General features: G+C 32.0%; 1 protein-coding gene across 2 annotated transcripts in view; it reads left to right on the top strand.

Annotated features, from left to right (window-relative positions):
- The window catches only part of LOC148177847 (TWiK family of potassium channels protein 7-like), a 154,135-nt gene that overhangs the window by 74,231 nt on the left and 59,201 nt on the right, over positions 1-20,703 (top strand). For both annotated transcript variants that reach the window (XM_088032813.1, XM_088032814.1), the window contains exon 2: positions 14,817-15,448. In XM_088032813.1, the coding sequence (XP_087888939.1) occupies positions 14,851-15,448 (598 nt within the window). In that variant the 5' untranslated portion in view covers positions 14,817-14,850. The remainder of the gene's footprint in view (positions 1-14,816; positions 15,449-20,703) is intronic.

The raw sequence follows: 20,703 nt of genomic DNA on the forward strand, positions 1-20,703 counted from the left end.
TTAATCATATAAAGTAAGAGATTTGAATGTATTTTTCAGAGCTTAAACTAAAAAATGATGTTAGTTACACGTAGTTAAATAGTGTATTATGTAATAAGTTTTATAAACGTCCCTTTAGACACGAGTTTGTTTAGGGACGAGCGGAGCGAGTGTTTAAAGTAACGTGTGTCTAGAGTACTTTATAAACGTGTTACATACTATTCTTTTTTTACGACCTTACATTGCTACCGTAATAATTATTAAAACTAACATATGTGTCATTGAAACTGAAATATATTTATTGTAGTACAAAAATTAACAGAACTATTTAGACTGAATGACTTTGACTCTAACATTTGATATATTTTGTCAATTATTAAACAGGATTAATGTTTTTTTTTTGAATTGACGATATTAGTATTAAGTTCTGTGTTGCAGTTGCTTGCAGTGGCGTAACTGTTAATACATTCGTCAGCTTTACTCATGCTTTGCTTGTTCCACTACACTACATGTATCATCGTAAAATTATTAATTTGGCATACTTCTTTATGTCGATGTCATTTTTAACGTTGAGTGTCATCTTCAGCATGGAGTAGATAGCCCACAATGAGAATGATTTAATTTTATTCGACAATTTGGAAGGGACTTACCCGAGAACCTTCTCTGGCGTTTTATCAGCAATTCTAACTTTTGCCCACATTATACTAACAGGACAAATGGTGGAAGATGTCTTAAGATCACACTTTCATTCATTCCTTTCTTGCAGTGGTTTTTCCAGTCAAACCAGTTGAATTCATTGCTGCTAACCACAAATTGGTACAACTGGAATGCAGAAAATAAAAAGAATTATTTCTTCTTTTTGATGAATTCTCAGAAAACTCTTCAATTAACATTTTCTCAATCTATGACTATCAATTACAATTTGGGCGTTGCGGTGGGTACTTGCGCCAATGAATGACACTGACAGACTTTTTTTAGATAATGGAATCGATATATTCGATGGTTTCGGTGCTGAGCCAGGTTCAGCACACCAGTCAATAACTCTTTTAATATTGCGAAATGATACTTTTTATTATCTGCGTTCGAAAACAGAACTTTTACGGACTCAATTAAGTGTTTAAAATGAGTCTTTTTCGGACTCAATCTTATAAACTAGGTAAATTTAACACGATTTTCTTCGCATTTTTAGCAATGTTATGCAAAAGATTTTTGCACATATTATATGTATAATACTATTATTCTCTGATTGTTAATAGGATTAATAAACCCACTTTTTAAGCTTTGTGTAAAACTTTATTGAATACGATAAAATATGCCTGAAAATATGCACAAAATTTACAATCCAATTTAATATTTAATAACACAATCGTTTAATATTTGTATTATTACGATTCAATAATAATAATTGTCAAAAGCATAATTTTAGTCGAAAGATATTAAATTTTTAATTGTAATAATCGCCTTTGGCACATCGTCATCCTTTAAACACAAAAGACGAGAGAACAACAGGCAAGCAATGTTTATTTTCCTTAATTACTACTTTTGTACAAGTTTAAATTACTTAAAACTTTAAAACATAGTTATGTATGACATAAAGCAGACAATTTGTATTGAAAACTGTTAAATTAATTAAAAAACGACACACCAATGATTGATCGAATCGAATTAAAACAGAAAACGCGTTTAAAACCCAAAAATCCAACAATTAACAAAATTCTTCCTTTAAATCCAAAGCCTTGAATGTTTGGAAGTTTTGTCTAAAAGCAGAATGTAACTTTCTCAATGCCTTGAATTGATTGCTTAATTAAGATTTATCACTGGGAAAGAAATCGGGATTCTGACTGCGAAAACTTGTCGGTTGAACCAGTCAACAATTTGATTAAGAGAAGAATTAATCGTCTAAATTAAAAGAATTGATAAGGAACAAGAGCATGAAACTTAGGCGGAATGAACGGAATCTAAAACTCTGCGTGTTTGAAATATTTCAAAAAAATTTAATACAGCAGCGTAACGACGTCATCAGTTAGTTTTACGAGAAATTCACAAAAAACGACTTATAATAAGACGGCAGCAGTCCACTTTTACGTTGTCATAGAATAATGTAATGAAGAGTTTTTTTCGTAATTTACGTGCACCGCAGGAAGAAAATTTTCTCAGCAAATTTGGCAAAAAATTCAAGTACTGTTTACCATTGAGGTGGCATCAAGCGCTATAAACGCCCTCTGAAAAATGAAGATAAAATCTAAAGTGAGACTGCAATTATAGAAGCGAAGACCTCAAGCGCAACACAGGAAAAAAGAAAAATGCCCAAAACAAACAAGAATCCGGAAACTAATAACTCGTTCCGCGATGAAAAATCTCCGTTTTAAATCCGAAGAAGTTGATGGATCGATTGAGATTTTTCTCATAAACTCTGAATTTAAACCGCCCCTCTCTATTATAATTATCGCTGTTAAGAAGTTTGTTTTCATATTTACTGTACAAAAACGTTCCATTATCTCGAAAGTTTGCGGTAGATAAGAGTCATTTAATATAGCACCGTGCGAAGTTAGTAGCACAAAAAAGCGAACTAACATTCCGGTTTCATATTTAGTTCTATAGAAAACTTTGCTTCAGACGTTCCTGATTAGTTTCATTTCAAGGTTGCGCCATTTTCCGATTCGAACTTTGTATTAGTTATATCAAGTTGTAGCGTCTTGAAAATCGCACATAAAATCTATTCTTAGACAACAACAACCGACAACTTAGTGTCTTGTACAGGTACAGTTCATGCGAGCTATAATTAGCTTATTCGGAAGTTTCGAGATGCTTTCGGCAGTTTAATGAGGTTTATTTGCCAAAACATTTAGTTTTCAGTGTCCCAACAGGCTTTTATTCTAAATTACTGCTCTTAAATAACTAATAGAAACCTGACGGTGATTTGATTGTGTACACACAATTTGCAACTTTGCTCAATTTACTCGCAAGTTATATAGAGTTTGAGTGGATTATTGATAAGTATTGAATTGAAATTGTCTGCTTTTCTGAAATTAAATGAAATTTTATGCATCATATTAAATTATGAAATTGAATTGTGTTGACATCAAACAATTTATTGATTAAAATAGAACGCGGTTTTCGAATTGCGTTATCAAAATTTCACATTTTACTACGTAGAGAAGTCAACAAATATTAACTCTCCCGGCGCCTCCACCATTTTTGCAAAATATTTTCCATGTCCAAATTTTCGTTTAATTGTTTCTATTAAACTATAAATCTAATAGACGTTGTTTACACCGATTGTAATTAACTTTCACTTGTAGGTAAACTCCTCAGACAATTGTTAAACAGTTTAATTACGAGTTTAATTTAATTAGAGGCGGTACAAACGGTTTAAAATTCACCGCAACACACCTGTATAAAAGAGTATTTATTTCTTTTCAACAAACTTCCGTTGACAGAAGTGTACATGAAACTGCCATTACTTTTATTGTTATGTGCTGATGATACTGCACCTGCAGATGCAATTTTCCTGTCAACAATTTCAGTTTGATTTAAGGAAAACAAACATAAATTTCAGCTGAAATGAAACGTACATTCTGGAATTTAAACTCGGGTAAATTGTGGAAAATAAAATGACCGAAGAGTTTTGTAAAACCAATATTTCCGTCTGGTTTTTTACTCAAGCTTCTCCTTTATAAACTTAATATTGAAAGTTGTAATTTTAAATTTAAAGCAAAAATACAGTCAAAGTACACGTTTATTAAATGTGAGTTTGTGTTCGTTTTGGCCTCTACTTCTGTTTGTATTTTGAATGGAAATTGCTTATAATAGTAAATTGAAAGTAAATTAGAATCTAGGCAATTGAAACCAATTACAAAACAAACACCAGAATACATAAAAGTGCAACGAATTAATTTTTGTAATGTAATGCAATTTTCGGTGTAACGGTAACAAATAATTCTAAAACTCAAAAGCAATTCATCAGAATCATGACGTGACACTGAAACTTCCATCTAACATCTTTAACTTTAATACAACTCTCAATAATTAGCAGTGAATAAAGCTTATCTGACGAGCACTGAACTTCTGAAACAAAACCACTCACACTATAACAATCCAGAGAATTAACAACCTCCAGTTTTCCCTTGACATATCGTCAAGCCCCACCTGAATTATTCCAAGACATTAGGAAAGCTTATCACAACACAGCTTCCAATGAAACTAACCAACCGCTAAACTAGTTTCATGAAAACTTGATGCGACATGGGCACGATTGAAACTTTGAGTGAAACGTGAAGAGTTTCACAAATAATGGTGTTCATTTGAATTCTTCGCGGCGGATGTTGGGATGAAAAAATGTCTTTTAAGTTACAAAGAAGTTGTTAATGAGACGTCTTTTGTGATAGTGATGTGTGTTTCTAAAGAAACTAAAATTTCCGTCTTCTGTGCTTTTATTTGGAAATCAAACAGAGCTGATTTAACCTCTTATAAAACAATGGCTTTCGCGGATCGCTTTCCTTTGTAGCGTTTCTCCTATTTTTAGATTCTTTGAGTTTCTCGTGTTGTTTTTCCTTTCGTTCTATTCTCTCTTTACTCATTTTTTAGATTCGGCTAGACTCGACATGGAAATATCGAGAAATGCAGTTTCAAATCATTCCTTCGTCTCTCTCCTTTCACCGTTCTTCGACGTTGATGGATAGTGGGGCCTCTAGATTGATTATTTGCAAACATGCCCGCCGGCAGCTAGCAGACTTGAATTTTTGGCTTAGTCTACGAGCATTTATCTTTGTTAAAATTCGCATGGTTTAATGATGTGCGAGAATACCTGTTTCCCGTACTTTTCAATTTTACTCCCACACCGCTCTGAATTATACACGTCAATTAAGGACAGCCTTGTTAAAAGAAAAAAAGAGTCTTTAAGCTACGGCCGCGATATTTAATCTAAATTAATGTATTCCATTAATTATTGTTCGTTTTAACGTTGCTGCTAAAAAAATAAATTAATTCAAAACCGTTTAATCGCGGTATTTAAGCTGGGGGCAGAATGAAGAAATATGATGCAAATCTGGTGCACAGTTCGGCGGAAGAGAATTTTATTCAAAAAAAAATTGCTTATGAAAAGAAAAAACAACAATGTATTTTATTACTTTTATTTTGAGAAATTATGAAAATTTATATATCAATATTTAAATTTTCCTTTTTCAATTTTCCAATTTCAATTTTCAAATTTTGTAGTCAACAAGCAGAGATGTAAAAAGCATTTATGTCATACAACTCTAAAACCAAGGCAGATGGATAAGAAATTGCAATAACGTGGATATCAAAAAATCATAACAAGTTTTATAATAGTTTTGGTAATTTTAGTGCTATAGCTATGAAATTTGGGGAAAATACAACTTTTGAGCCGTCAATTGACTCTACCAAATTGCAAAACTGTAGAGCAAAAGACCCAATTTTAAAAGTTGTTAAGGCGGTGCAAAAAATTTTGACACCCTGTGTTTAAATTCGGAATGTTTTTATAATTTCAGTACATCGGCTACGAAACTTGGAAAAGCTACTACCTATGAGTTATGTACTAATTTTAATAAATTACAAAAGTCTCGAGCGGAAGACACAGACTTAAATTTTATTTTAAAAACGAAGCAAAAATTTTTGATATCCACCATTAAAATTGTGGTAATTTTATTGCTTCAGCATGAACTTTGGGAAAACTACTACTTTTAGGCCGTGTATTAATTCTACCAAATTGCAAAATTGTAGAGCAAAAAACACAATATTTGGAAATTTTAATTTTTAAGCGAAGCAAATTGTTTTGACATCACCACTAAAATTCGCAATTTTAGTAATTTTTGGGCTTCGACTACAAAAATTGGGAAATTTTCTACTTTTTACTCGTATCTTAACTTTAGTAAACTAGAAAATTGTTGAGACATTCTAGAGATTATAAGTATGTACACTACCCAGCAAAATTTACGCAAAATCGGCTGTTAATTTTAAAAATGGCTTTAAAAAAATTATTGATGATACAGACCAACTTACGATTACCTTATTTTGATAAAACATTTATAGAGCAATCTAAAATTGCATATTAAACTTTGCAATGCATTCAGAACTAAACATTTTCATTAACTGATTTAACACAATTGTGACAAAAAATCGTAAAGAAGACTGTCATCAGTATTCGAAGAAGTAAAACACTTTGTCGAGGTCAACTGTAAAACTCAAATTTTGTAGAAAAAAATTAATATCAAATTGTCAAAATATAGTTTTAAATTACATAAATATTCAACCTACGATGATTTAAAATTTAACTTAGACTTTAACTAGAACACATTGTTGATTTTCGTTTTCAAGAGCAATTTTCTTCGAATAGAATTCTCTTTATTTTTATTCAATTTTCTTACTCGCAAAATCGCTTCTTCATATGTGCGAAAAAGTCCCCAGCACCATTAATAACTCCAGCTTCCGATCATAAATGTCACAAGACAAATCTTAATGACAACAAAATCCGACGGCTCCATTTAGGGTCATTCTAGTTCAGACAATATGGCCAAGGATTAGTATCCTCTTGTGACCTCCTTCCTGATTTATTCACTTACGACAGTATTAAGATCAAGACGAACACGTAACGATTTTGTACGATAAAAGCAATTGAACGGCTGACACGGTTACATTACACTTTGCAGTCTTAAAAGTTTTAGCGTTTTTGGCCATTTAGAAGGTTAGAAGGTCATTTATTAGAGTCATCAAGCACCCGCAAATCGGCCACTACCATGTAGGAAACGATAGAATTGATCGGTGCCGATATTGTCGAGTGGTCATTTTCTTTCATTGCTCGGGGATAGACAATTGGACGGGGCTTTCAAAGTGGCGGCTAACGACTGCTAGCGGGGCATATAGAGTGAAAAGTGGGATGATGAATAACGAAAAATAAAATCAAAGTTTTATTGCGAATAGAGGTAAAAGGATTAAATATCGATGGTTATTTTGCGCAGTTTTATTTTTTTAACTAAATAAATATACTCTACTCCTAAGTCCAGTTCTGTATTTCCAAGGAGGTTAAGCAATCATAATCTCGAAATCATGTCGCACAAGCTGTGATTGTCCGTAATATGTCATCATCCACAATATCTAATTTGTAGCACGAAAATGAAGGTATGGTTTATGGATCGAAGTTTAGACATCTCTGACAATCCTTTCAAACATGGATTTAACATCTCTGTAAGTTTTAGTCTTTATACATATTGACTTGAAAATTTAATTTATTGAGCTTCATTCTTGGCCTTCAATTTCCTCTAATTCTAATTTCTATTTGGTGTTTTGGTGCAGCTCTCAAATTAGCTCCATAGCAGACTGCTATCTACAGAAATAACAATTTCAGACTTTTAGTTAAAGATAGTTTTCTTAAAAAGATTTAAATTGCAGTATAAAATTAACACAAAATATTCAAAAACCAACTGAAATTCTTTAAAGAATTGTTTTTAATGAAAACTGGTAGAATTCTACGTGTGCCAAATTATCCAGAATCTGCCTAATTCTTCATGTCAATTTTTTATGGAATTAAATAAAAAAACACGATATTTTTCGATTTTCAAAAAATTTGGGTCCTTCTAGAACATTTTGAGCAAACTACAGGTGTCCCAGAACTCGTAACCCAAAGAAAAATAACTTATGTAAACAATTCAGAACCAAAATTTTGAAATACAAATTTTTTAGCCAATCCCGAAACTGAACAGAATTTGAAAATCGGTAACTATGGACACACACTATCATTCATTGGTCCGATGATCATTACACTCTCGTTGCCTAAGAAATTGGGATGGTCCTCTAGAATAAGCTTTTGGGATTGGTTGTTAACTTTTTATCCTTGCTCGAATACTATCAAACTTAAGTAATTTTTGTTTTAAAATTTACTATCTGCATTGCTGTCAGCACCTCCCCTTGTTCTTTTGGTCATAAGTTCTAGAATTTAAAATTGATATTTGCAACACAAGGTAGCTAAATACTAAGAAAATTCGTTTTATTTAAATTAAAAAAATCAAATCAGAGTGTCCGGAAAGTCGCGCACCACCGTGATACTGTATCGGACAATGCCATAGATCACCGGAAAAATGTTAAAAAAAATCCATGTTTTAAAATTTTTGAGATATGATGGATTGAAAAGGAAAAGTTTAATGCCAAAATTAACGATTTCTGTGCAATAATTTTAGGTTCAAATAAATTTGTTACCTAAAGGACATTTTGCGGAAAGGCATGTTACCTAAAGGCCACTTTCCGGACATCCTGTATGTATGCAAAATTTTGGCCCTTGGACCAATAATAATCATATTTTACATATCCCGAATTTGAATTGAGGGCCAAATTTTTGAAGGTTCGAAACAATTCGTGCTCGATATCTCGGAAACTATTTCAGATATTGAGATGCGGTTTGCACCATCGTTTTTCTCACAATTTTTTACATAAGAAATAGTTCTTTGATTTTTCTACAGTCAAAATTTGCAAATTTTCGCAAAAATTCATGACTAAAACAATGCCAAATTTTTGATATGTGATATCTCGCTTATTTTTAGAGTAAACTTAAGTTTATTATACATCAGTGTACGTAGAATTTTCCGCAGATTCCAAATCTGCAAATTAAATTCAGATCCGACAACAAATAACTGAGTTATGGCCGATCAAAGTTTCGGAAAGTAGATTTTCATTTTTCCTCATTTTTTCTAATTTTTAAAGTTAAATATCTCGGAAACTGTTTGAGATATTAAGATGCGGTTTGCGCCATTTTTTTCTCGGCTCATTTTACGTTAGAAAATGTTATCAAAAGCCCAAAATTCGATAGTCGATTTTTAACGAAAAAAAATTCCGACTCAAACGATGAAAATTTTTTACTTTTTTTATTTTTGGCCATAGCTTGTAAACCATTTGACCGATTGATCTCAAATTTTGTCAGTAGAAAGATTTCGAGCTCTTTTTTCGACTGATGTATAATTCAAAGCTATTAAGCGCTGTTTTCATTTTGGAAACATTGATTTAAAATCATCCTAAAAAGACGTTTTCAAAACAGTTTTTGGCCAATGCCTCGTTTATTTATTCAGCAAACTCAACAAATTTGGGTCTCATTTTACGCAGAATGTCACGGTGAATCCAAAACCATGAGAATTTTCAATTTTCGTCAACAAATAACTGAGTTATGGTCGTTTGAATTTTTGGGTTGTCGCCAGAGGGCCAAATTTTTGAAGGTTCGAAACAATTCGTGCTCGATATCTCGGACACTATTTTAGATATTGAGATGCGGTTTACGTCATCGTTTTTCTCGCGTTTTTTTACTTAAGAAATGGTTCTTCAATTTTTTTACAGTCGAAATTTGCAAATTTTCGCAAAAAGTCATTACTAAAACTATGCCACATTTTTGATATTGATATCTAGCTTATTTTTTAGAGTAAACTCAAGTTATTATACATCAGTGTACGTAGAATTTTCCGCAGATTCCAAATCTGCGAATTAAATTCAGATCCGACTACAAATAACTGAGGTATGGCCGATCAAAGTTTCAGAAGTTTCCTCATTTTTCGTAATTTTTAAAGATAAATATCTCGGAAACTAAATCAATTATTACGCATAAAATGTAAAAATTTGCTTTTGATTTGTGTATTTTTTGTATTTTAATAATTCACAAATCCAGCTGTCACTTTGAACACCGGCTTATTCCACCTCTGAACCTGGCTTAGTTTACACCTTGCTAACTTGTATTTGAACCGCTCAAAAATGTTTGTGCAACGCAAATTGTAAAATTTAAGTTGCGAAATGTAGAAAGGTTGATAACTCCGAAATTAAGACAGATAGAAAAATGCGGTTTTGCCACAGTTTTTCTAGCGTTTTTCCACCTTAAAATCCAGTCTTAAAACCGCGAATTTAAAAATTTATTACTGCCAGTGACTACTAAAGGAAGTGAGCACAAAATTTTAATAGTTTTTATCATGAAACACTGAACATTCAATCTGCATAAAACTTCCCTCAACACCCACATAAACGTTTAACAAGCAGTACTTTCCCGCTTGAACAGTATCGCTAATAAATGCACTCCCAGTTGTCAACATGCACATTTTCACCCAAAATAACTAGCGGCTTTAGTTTGAAAAGCCAGAGAAAATGCATTCTGGTGCTGACGATGGCGCTGCGAACCGACTGAGGCGTGGTCTTTAATGTGGTTTATCGATTCGCCACCAGGCGGCACGAGCTCATATTGACATAACTCTTGTCAGACCGACTTCGTTTTCCTGACGAGGATTAACATGGTGGTTTTTGCTTAAACGGAATGCAAATGCCAAGCCGCCCCATCCTGAATGAATAAATTGCCGCTCGTTGTCGAAACCGATCTTTTGTTGTTGGGACAAAAAAAGAAGAAAGGAAAAATTGCGCTAGATTTTGACCACTTGTTGCTACGAACACGTAATGAAAACAATCGAAATGATTAGTTGTCCCATTACTTGATTGTTTTTCATGGGTTGGGGGAGCGAGTCTTTCATTAATTAATTGATTAATTGGAAGGGTTTTGTTTTTTCCGAGCGTTTGTTGGTTACTAAAGGAATTATCCCTTCAAGTCAGAATCTAAAATGGAATTCTGAAGGTATTAAAGTAGTACATGAGAAAACACTTCGACGGGATTTATTCCGTATCAACGTCGTAACAATAGAGTGATAAATTGTCGGTGCAATTTATAGACATCTTTCTGAGGACGGCATGACATGGAGCTGCGACTCTAAACGGGGGTAATTCTCGGGACAATGCGACTACTGAATTGAGTGTTTTATAGGGGATGTTTTCTGTTAAGTTAGGAAGACTGATTTCCTAAGATTGCTGGAGGGTTCCATCACAGCTTCAAAAAATAAATAGAATAACCCCTAAACTAGGAAAATAATACAATTTCTCCAATAAACGAATTCTAAAACGACCGCAACATTTCGAACCTCACGTTTGCCTCATTAATCGAGCGTAGTTATGCAGAAACCATCCTATCCACAAAATTGCCAAAAATGAACTGATACGATTTTTAATGTACTATTACAACTTTCTTACTACCTGAAACCGATTCATTACCAGTGCAAATTTTCAAAATTTTAGAGCAAGAATTAGATTTTTTAGAAATTTTTGAGTCTGATTCAAATAAAAATTCTCTACTGTGTGGTTTAAAAATTTGTAACTTGAGCAGTTTTAATTACAAAATAATTAAAATTTGGGAGAAAACTGCTTTTAATCTGCTTCTTAACTGTGCTCAATTTTGAAATTTTAGAACAAGAAAAACAACTTTTTACAATTTTGTTTTTTATTTAGACTAAAAATTTACAGTCCATTCTAATAAATTTGGTAACTCGGGTAATTTCAACTCTAAAGCAGTGAAATTTAAAGGAAATACTACCTGAAACCAATTCATTACCATTACAAAATTTTAAAATTTTAGAGCAAGAATTAGATTTTTTAGAAATTTTTGAGTCTGATTTAAATAAAAATTCTCTACTGTGTGGTTTAAAAATTTGTAACTTGGGCAGTTTTATTTACAAAATAATCAAAATTTGGGAGAAAACTCCTTTTGATCTGCTTCTTAACTGTGCTCAATGTTGAAATTTTAGAACAAGAAAAACAACTTTTTACAATTTTGTTTTTTATTTAGACTAAATATTTACAATCCATTCTAATATATTTGGTAACTTGGGTAATTTCAACTCTAAAGCAGTGAAATGTAGAGGAAATACTACCTGAAATCTATTTATTACCAGCACGAAATTTTAAAATTTTAAAGCAAGAATTAGATTTTTTAGAAATTTTGTGTTTGATTCAAATAAAAATTCTCTACTGTGTGGTTTAAAAATTTGTAACATGGGCAGTTTTATTTACAAAATAGTCAAAATTTGGGAGAAAACTGCTTTTAATCTGCTTCTTAACTGTGCTCAATGTTGAAATTTTAGAACAATAAAAACAACTTTTTACAATTTTGTTTTTTATTTAGACTAAATATTTACAGTCCATTCTAATAAATTTGGTAACTTGGGTAATTTCGACTCTAAAGCAGTGAAATGTAGAGGAAATACTACCTGAAATCTATTTATTACCAGCACGAAATTTTAAAATTTTAGAGCAAGAATTAGATTTTTTAGAAATTTTGAGTTTGATTCGAATTAAAAATCTCTACTGTGTGCTTTAAAACTTTGTAACTTGAGCAGTTTTAATTACAAAATAATTAAATTTTGGGAAAAAACTGCTTTTGATCTGCTTCTTAACTGTGCTCAATTTTAAAATTTTAGAAAAAAGAATTAGATTTTTTAGAAATTTTGAGTTTGATTCGAATTAAAAATCTCAACCGTGTCGTTTAAAAATCTGTAACTTGAGCAGTTTTAATTTCAAATTTATAAAATTTTGGGAAGAAATTTCTTTTCATCTGCTCCTTAACTGTGCTAAATTTTGAAATTTTAGAAAAAAAAGAATTTTTTACAATTTTGATTTTTTTTCGAACTAAAAATTTACAGTCTATTCTAATAAATTCGGCAACTCGGATAATTTAAATCCTAAAACAGTGAAATTTGGAGGAAATACTACCTGAAACCGATTCATTACCAGTGCAAATTTTCAAAATTTTAGAGCAAGAATTAGATTTTTTAGAAATTTTTGAGTCTGATTCAAATAAAAATTCTCTACTGTGTGGTTTAAAAATTTGTAACTTGGGCAGTTTTATTTACAAAATAATCAAAATTTGGGAGAAAACTCCTTTTGATCTGCTTCTTAACTGTGCTCAATGTTGAAATTTTAGAACCAGAAAAACAACTTTTTACAATTTTGTTTTTTATTTAGACTAAATATTTACAGTCCATTCTAATAAATTTGGTAACTTGGGTAATTTCAACTCTAAAGCAGTGAAATGTAGAGGAAATACTACCTGAAATCTATTTATTACCAGTACGAAATTTTAAAATTTTAAAGCAAGAATTAGATTTTTTAGAAATTTTGTGTTTGATTCAAATAAAAATTCTTTACTGTGTGCTTTAAAACTTTGTAACTTGGGCAGTTTTAATTCCAAAATAATTAAATTTAGGGAAAAACCTGCTTTTGATCTGCTTCAAAATTTTAGAACAAGAAAAAAAAACTTTTTACAATTTTGTTTTTTATTTAGACTAAAAATTTACAGTCCATTCTAATAAATTTGGTAACTCGGGTAATTTCAACTCTAAAGAAGTGAAATTTAAAGGAAATACTACCTGAAACCAATTCATTACCATTACAAAATTTTAAAATTTTAGAGCAAGAATTAGATTTTTTAGAAATTTTGAGTTTGATTCGAATTAAAAATCTCAACCGTGTCGTTTAAAAATCTGTAACTTGAGCAGTTTTAATTTCAAATTTATAAAATTTTGGGAAGAAACTGCTATTCATCTGCTCCTTAACTGTGCTAAATTTTGAAATTTTAGAAAAAAAAGAATTTTTTACAATTTTGATTTTTTTTCGAACTAAAAATGTACAGTCTATTCTAATAAATTCGGCAACTCGGATAATTTAAATCCTAAAACAGTGAAATTTGGAGGAAATACTACCTGAAACCGATTCATTACCAGTGCGAATTTTCAAAATTTTATAGCAAGAATTAGATTTTCTAGGAATTTTGAGTTTGATTCGAATAAAAAATCTGTACCGTTTCGTTTAAGTCTGTAACTTGGGCAGTTTTAATTATAAAATAATAAGATTTTGTAAAGTTACTGCTTCAGATCTGTTGACTTGACTGGGATAAATTTCAAAATTTTAGAACAAGAAAAAGAATTTTTTAAAATTTTGATTTTTATTTGCACTAAAAATTTACAGACTATTCTAATAAATAACCTCGAAAATAACGTAAAGATTTGTTTAGAAGAGCGTCTCAAAGCCTGTGAAAACATTACAATAAACTTAATTTGTTTATTGAAACTTAAAAAATATTTTCAAATTTTTAAGGTCGATTATCTCAAAACTATGACAATGTGGGTTGGATGTTTTCTGCATAGCCCAATAAAACTCTCAAAACGGATCTTGTCTAGCCAGAATTTGATTTTATGTATTAACAAGCTGAAATGGCCAGACGACGTCTCTGCATGAAATACTATGAACTCTCAAGCCGCACAATTAACGAAACTGCGGGGCATATAGACATAGAAAGTTTTGAACACAAGACGACATTAAATTTGTCACGGCATTCGAGCAAAACTTCCGACAAAAACTTTTAAAATAAACTTCGTCTGTCTTGATATTTTGTAAATTAATTTTCTTCTCAAACTTCCAAATAGACTTCAATGAAAAAAAACAAAGGATCCTTTAAAAAAATATGCAAATGGCTTTTGGGGAAATTTGGAAGACTTCCAGTTAGAGTTTTCCACCTGGAATTGACGGTTCAGAATTATGACTGGGCAGTCGGACCTTTAACTTTGACTCTTGAAAAATTAATTTGCATTTTGCATTGTAAATTTGACAGGCAATTTTTCACACAAATTAGTTTTAGGTATTAAAACATCATTCATCGGTGGTTGCTTGTCCACCGAATAACAGAGGGCCACAATTTTATAACAATGTTTAGTTTGAGGCACCTCGTTGAGTGAAAAATCGTATTGATTTTCCGTCGTTTGCAACCAAATTTATAATGAGCATAAATCATTGGAACTATTATTTTTAACTGCTCAAATTTTCCGGTATAATATTTGCAATGAAATTTATTAATATGGTTGTGGTTTATTAGTCTATAAATAACGCCGGAGCACCATCATGAGGCAATTTTAATAGTTGCATTAAAATGGAACCATTTCACTGGACGAATTCAATGTTAAATCTAAAACTTTTTCTTGCAGATGCGTTTCTTTACGACCCCCTAAAAGAACCACGATGATACGAGACCCGCGATCGTCCCCAACGACCCCCTCATACCCCGGCTACCCGCCACACTCCCCATATCTTCGTCGCGCTTCTCCTCCAGGTAGCCCAGCACCGAAGAAGTGTTGCTTCGAACACAAAGAACCAGTCACTAGAGACACTTTCTTCTGTTGTTGCTACACTTGTACAGGTGATAAAACCACATCGATTTTAGCCACTTTGGGAGTGTGTTGTTTAGTGTTGGCATACACTATTCTTGGAGCATTTATCTTTATGACCCTCGAAGGAGGTGTCCAACATGATACAGCGGTCGCGGCGTCAAAGAGTGATCTTAAGACTAGTGAGAGTCCGAGCAGTGTTAGAGAATTGAGGACTGAAACTGTTGATAGATTATGGAGTATTACGGAGAATTTAAATATTTTGTATAGAGAAAATTGGACGCGACTGGCTGCTGAAGAAGTGATGATGTTTCAAGAGGCGTTGTTTAAGACGATGAAGAACGGGGATGGACGGGTGTATGGAGGAGGGACGGTGTATTATGGACAGCACGTGCACAAGTGGAGTTTTAGTTCTTCGTTTTTGTACTCCTTGACGCTGATTACCACAATTGGTGAGTTTTTCAACTTCGCTTTTTATAGTAAGATATGTATACAATTTTTTGCACCATTCTATTCCAGCTTTACTGTTGACCACTGAAAATTACATTCAATTCAATAATAAGATTATGGGAAGTTACTGCTTTAGACCTGTTCCTTAACTGTGCTAAATTTCAAAATTTTAGAACAAGAAGAAATTTATTTTTAATTTTTTTTTGGCCTAAAAATTTACAGTCTATCCTAATAAATTCGGTAATTCGGGTAATTTCAACCCTAAAACAGTGAAATTTGAAGGATTTACTACCTGGGACGTCTTCATTATCAGTACGAATTTTGAAACTTTTAGAGCAAAAATTAGATTTTTTAGAAATTTTGAATTTAATTCGAATAAAAATCTCTACCGTGTTGTTTGAAAATTCGTAACTTGGGAAGTTTTAATTCTGAAATTTTGGTAAGAAACTGCTTTTGATCTGCTTCTTAACTGTGCTAAATTTTAAAATTTTAGAACAAAAAAAAAACTTTTTAAATTTTGATTTTTATTCTGATAAAAAAATTTACAGTCTATTCTAATAAATTCGGCAACTCGGTTAATTTTGACCCTAAAACAGTGAAATTTGGAGAAATTACTACCTGAAACCTATCCATTACCAGTGCGAATTTTCAAAATTTTAGAGCAAGAATTAGATTTTTTAGAAATTTTGAGTTTGATGCAAATAAAAAAATCCCTACCGTGTCATTTAAAAACCTGTAACTTGTAGAGTTTTAATTCCAAAATAATAAGATTTTGGGAAGTTACTGCTTTAGATCTGTTCCTTGACTGTAATAAGGTTCAAAATTTTAAAACAAGAAAAAGAATTTTTGAAAATTTTGATTTTTATTCGAACTAAAAATTTACAGTCCATTCTAATAAATTCGGTAAGTCGGGTAATTTCAACTCTAAAGTAGTGAAAATTGGAGGATGTACTACCTGAGACCTCCTCATTACTAGTGCAAAATTTCAAAATTTTAGAGCAAGAATTAGATTTTTTTGGAAATTTTTAGTTTGATGCAAACTAAAAATCTCTACCGAGTTGTTTAAAAATCTGTAACTTGGGGAGTTTTAATTCCAGAATAATGAGATTTTTGAAAGTTACTGCTTTTGTTTCTTAACGGTGCAAAATTTTAAAATTTTAGAGCAAAGATTAGATTTTCTAGAAATTTTGAGTTTAATTCGAATAAAAAATCTCTATCGTTTCGTTTAAATGTCTGTAATTTGGACAGTTTTAATTCCAAAATAATAAAATTTTGAGAAGTTACTGTTTTAGATCTGTTCTTTACCGGTGCTAAATTTCAAAATTTTAGAACATGAAAAAGAATTTTTTAAAATTTTAATTTTTATTCGAACTGAAAATTTGCAGTCTTAATAAATTTGGTAACTTGGGTAATTTCAACCCTACTACACTGAAATTTGAAGGAATTACTACCTAAGACCTCTTCATTATTAGTGCGAAATTTCAAAATTTTAGAACAAGAATTAGATTTTTTAGAAATTTTGAGTTTGATTAAAAAAAAATCTCTACCGTGTCGATTAAAAATCTGCTTACCACAATTGGTGAGTTTTTCAACTTTTCTTTTCGATAAGATATGTATACAATTTTTTGCACCATTTAATTCCAGTTGTACTGTTAACCGCTGAAAATTACTTCCGATTCAGTAGATGGGATTCCATTAAGCTTATATCATCGAAATTATAATGCTGTAATTTGCACAGTAAACTAACTGGTGGGTATAACAAACACAATCGAATGCTGCACAAAACTCAACACAATTCCAGTGATCGTTTCCCATGTCGTCAATATTAGATTTAGAGACTTTTAGGCTATTTCAAAACGTAAACTTTTCCTCTTGTGCCGAATGCAGCTTTGCTTGACGCCTCACAAAAGGACACTTCTTCCAATTAAACTTGATCAAAATTTTTCATTTAAAAACTTTTGTTACAACTTTGCTCGAAGCTGCAGCATTTGTCGCAAACAAGCAGCAAAATCCCGTAATTTTGCGACAATTTGTTAGCCTTTCCTTTTTAATTAAACAACGTAATCGTCTGGCAAACGAAATTCTAACTAGAACCGACTTAAACTCGTCCGGGATGGAAGTAATCATCGACTAAAACATAGCATGTCCCATATTTCCGGCTTTCCGGACGAAATGAAACGCTTTAAATTTTAATCCCGTACTTTGTCTCCTGACTCGTCCGGATTAAATATGACCGTGTTGAACTAAATAACTAGGATGCTCATCGTGATTTTCTCTGAGCGATACGGCACGTGGCTAGGATAGGTAACGAGAAGGATAATGCCAATTACTCGTTTTAGTGTGTTTGGGTACTGAGCGCCTCTTTTTTTTACCGAGTTGGCAACACTAAAACGTTGAAAAATACTGATCTAATAATCACATCGTGTTCTACTTTTCCCGCAAAAAAAGTAAAACAGACCTTTAAATCTCCTTTACACAAACAAACCGCTTAAACGTCCGCAGAAATAAAATCCCGAATGAAACGTACAATCCGCTTTAATTGTGTTGCTCGATTACGGTTCAAAGAGATGGAAAAATAGAACTGGGATTTTATAGAGTTGTATTGGAATTTTTTTAGCCCGACTGGAGGAGTCTCAACGCCCACATTCACGGCAGCTACGTAGAAAAATATTTGCATTACATGATTGTGCGATACGGACGATTTAATCTGGAGGGTTCAATCAAACGAAAGATGTGGAAATGTTTGTTTTATTGTTGGGTATCTCAAAAAATTGAAGGTGTGAAACCCAATTCGGATTATTTTGATTTTAATCATTTTTGTTTGAATTGGAATTTGCGGTTCTTAAAAATTAATTCCAATTTGTAGTCCAGGCAAAATAAAAATGAATAATTCGCATAAGGCTGATTTTTCAATGGACTTTCATTTTATTGTTCTAAACAAATTGTCAAAAGTTTCCATCAATATGTGTGCTGTTAAAAAAGTTACGCAGTTATCTCCAAAATGTTACATTTTAGTTTCCTTCAATCTTTAGAGACAAGTTTGACACTTATAGCTATTAAGACAACTAGGAATCAGCAGTGACAAGATATTTGTAAATATTTGGAACAATAAAATAAACGTCCACTCAAAAAATCAGCCCTATGAAAATTATTCTGAGCTTTTGAAATCTTTGTGTCTATTTAGCCTGGACTATTGGCGCAAAAACGAATACATTCGTAAGCGCCTTTCTTGAAATGTTCATCAACGACTCGCCTCCGAACATTGCAATGTCACAGCGATTTAATTTGAAACTTTCCGTCAACATTCAAGAGACCGACCGTCGTAAAAAATCAGACTTTTCAGTTCTCCCTTCTCTTCGCGAGCAATTCCGTCGGTCTTAAAAAGCCCATTATTACACCAACTTCTAATCGCACTGCGTATTATTCAGAGTAGAGTTGGTGAAACACTAATGAAACTTTAACGAGTGCCACCATTTGAAAACGGCACTTCATAAATCCGTTATGAACGTTGGAAGTTAATTAGCATCTTCAAGGCAACAATGAAACAGTTTTTTCAACTAGGCAAATCCGCGTTTATTAATCACGTGATTGGACACATGATAGATTTGGGTTTAAGTCCGGACGGTTCTCGCATGAAAACTGTTTACTTGAAAGCAAAGCCTTGTCAAGATTATGTTTCGTGTAAGCGGCGGCTTATCAGTTGCTTATCCTTAGCTTAAGGCAAGTAACTCTTCGGGGCACGAGAAGACATGAATTTTGGAGAACTTGTAGATCTGCAGCTGTCAGTAACGCGGAGACAATACGTAGTCTTCAAAAAATTTAGATTCCATTTTATTCGTTCTTGCTGGCGCTTGGGTGAAGTTAGTTTGTTCTTTTTACGTTTTTAACAAGCACTTCAAGAGCAATGTCCAGCACGTGCTGGTGACTAACGGCCATTTTTCATGTACCGGCAGCAGCCATATTTTAGTGTTATTGTGAATCTTGAAATTATTCAAATCGACAGCCGGGAAAATTGACTATCCTATAACTTAGACTTATAGAGAGGAAGTGCCCTTAGAATTTCTCGTTTAAGCTTTCTGAGCTCTAGTCTGTTCCTAGTCATACGTTTTCTGTGGTTTATTTCAAACTTTTTAGTTAATTTTAGGTAAAAATGATAACAATTTGTTAATTTGTAGAGTATCTGTACATTTTTAATGTTAAATTACTCTAGTCAACAAATTTTGACTAAACTTCAAAATTTTAGAACAAGAAAATGAATATTTTAAAATTTTTATTTTTATTCGAGCTAAAAATTTGCTGATAATTTTGGTAACTCGGATAAATTCAACCCTAATGCATTGAAATTTGGAGGAGTTACTACTTGAAACCTATTCATTGCTAGTGCGAATTTTCAAAATTTTAGAGCAAAAGTTAGATTTTTTAGAAATTTTGAGTTTGATTCATATAAAAAATCTCAACCGTGTCGTTTTAAATTTGTAAATTAGGCAGTTTTAATTCCAATATAATGAAATTTTAGGAAAAAACTGTTTTTGATTCGCTTATTAAATGTGTTAATTTACAAAATTTTAGAACAAAAAATACAATTTTTTTAAATTTTGATTTTCATTCAGATCAAAAATTAACAATCTGTTCTAATAAATTCAGATAATTTCAACCCTAAAACAATAAAGATTTAAGAAATTACTACCTAAGACCTCCTCATTACCAGTACGAAATTTCAAAATTTTAGAGCAAAAACTAAATTTTTTAGAAATTTTAAGATTAATCCAAATAAAAAATCTCTACCGTCTAAAAATCTGTAACTTAAGGAGTTTTGATTCCAAAATTATAAGATTTGGGGAAGTAACTACTTTTGCTCTGTTCCTTAACTGTGCTAAATTTCAAAATTTTTGATCAAGAAATAGCTATTTGTGTACCAAGGCCAAAAAGTGGTTCTTTTTTGGCCGAGCCTTTTTTTAATGGCCGAGGCGCCAGCCGAATGCCAGCAAAATGACACTTTTTGGGCGTGTTACACACAAGATTTTTTAGGCGCCATCATTAAATTTACAAGTTAATTAATGTTTGTTTATGATTTATTGATTTAATCAATTATAACAACTGAGTAATTGTAAATATTTGTGAATCCTTCAGAAAAGTTCATATTTTCTTTATATACATTTGCAGTTTCAGCATGTGTAGCTTCACAATTTGTATGAATTAGGTTTGATGTGCTTTTTGATGTTGTTGCAGCAGCACTGCTAGACATGTTCATTTTCAA

This window comes from Gnatocerus cornutus, chromosome 3 (assembly GCF_029298725.1).
Source record: "Gnatocerus cornutus isolate USDA-ARS CGAHR chromosome 3, icGnaCorn1.1, whole genome shotgun sequence".
Lineage (NCBI taxonomy): Eukaryota > Metazoa > Arthropoda > Insecta > Coleoptera > Tenebrionidae > Gnatocerus > Gnatocerus cornutus.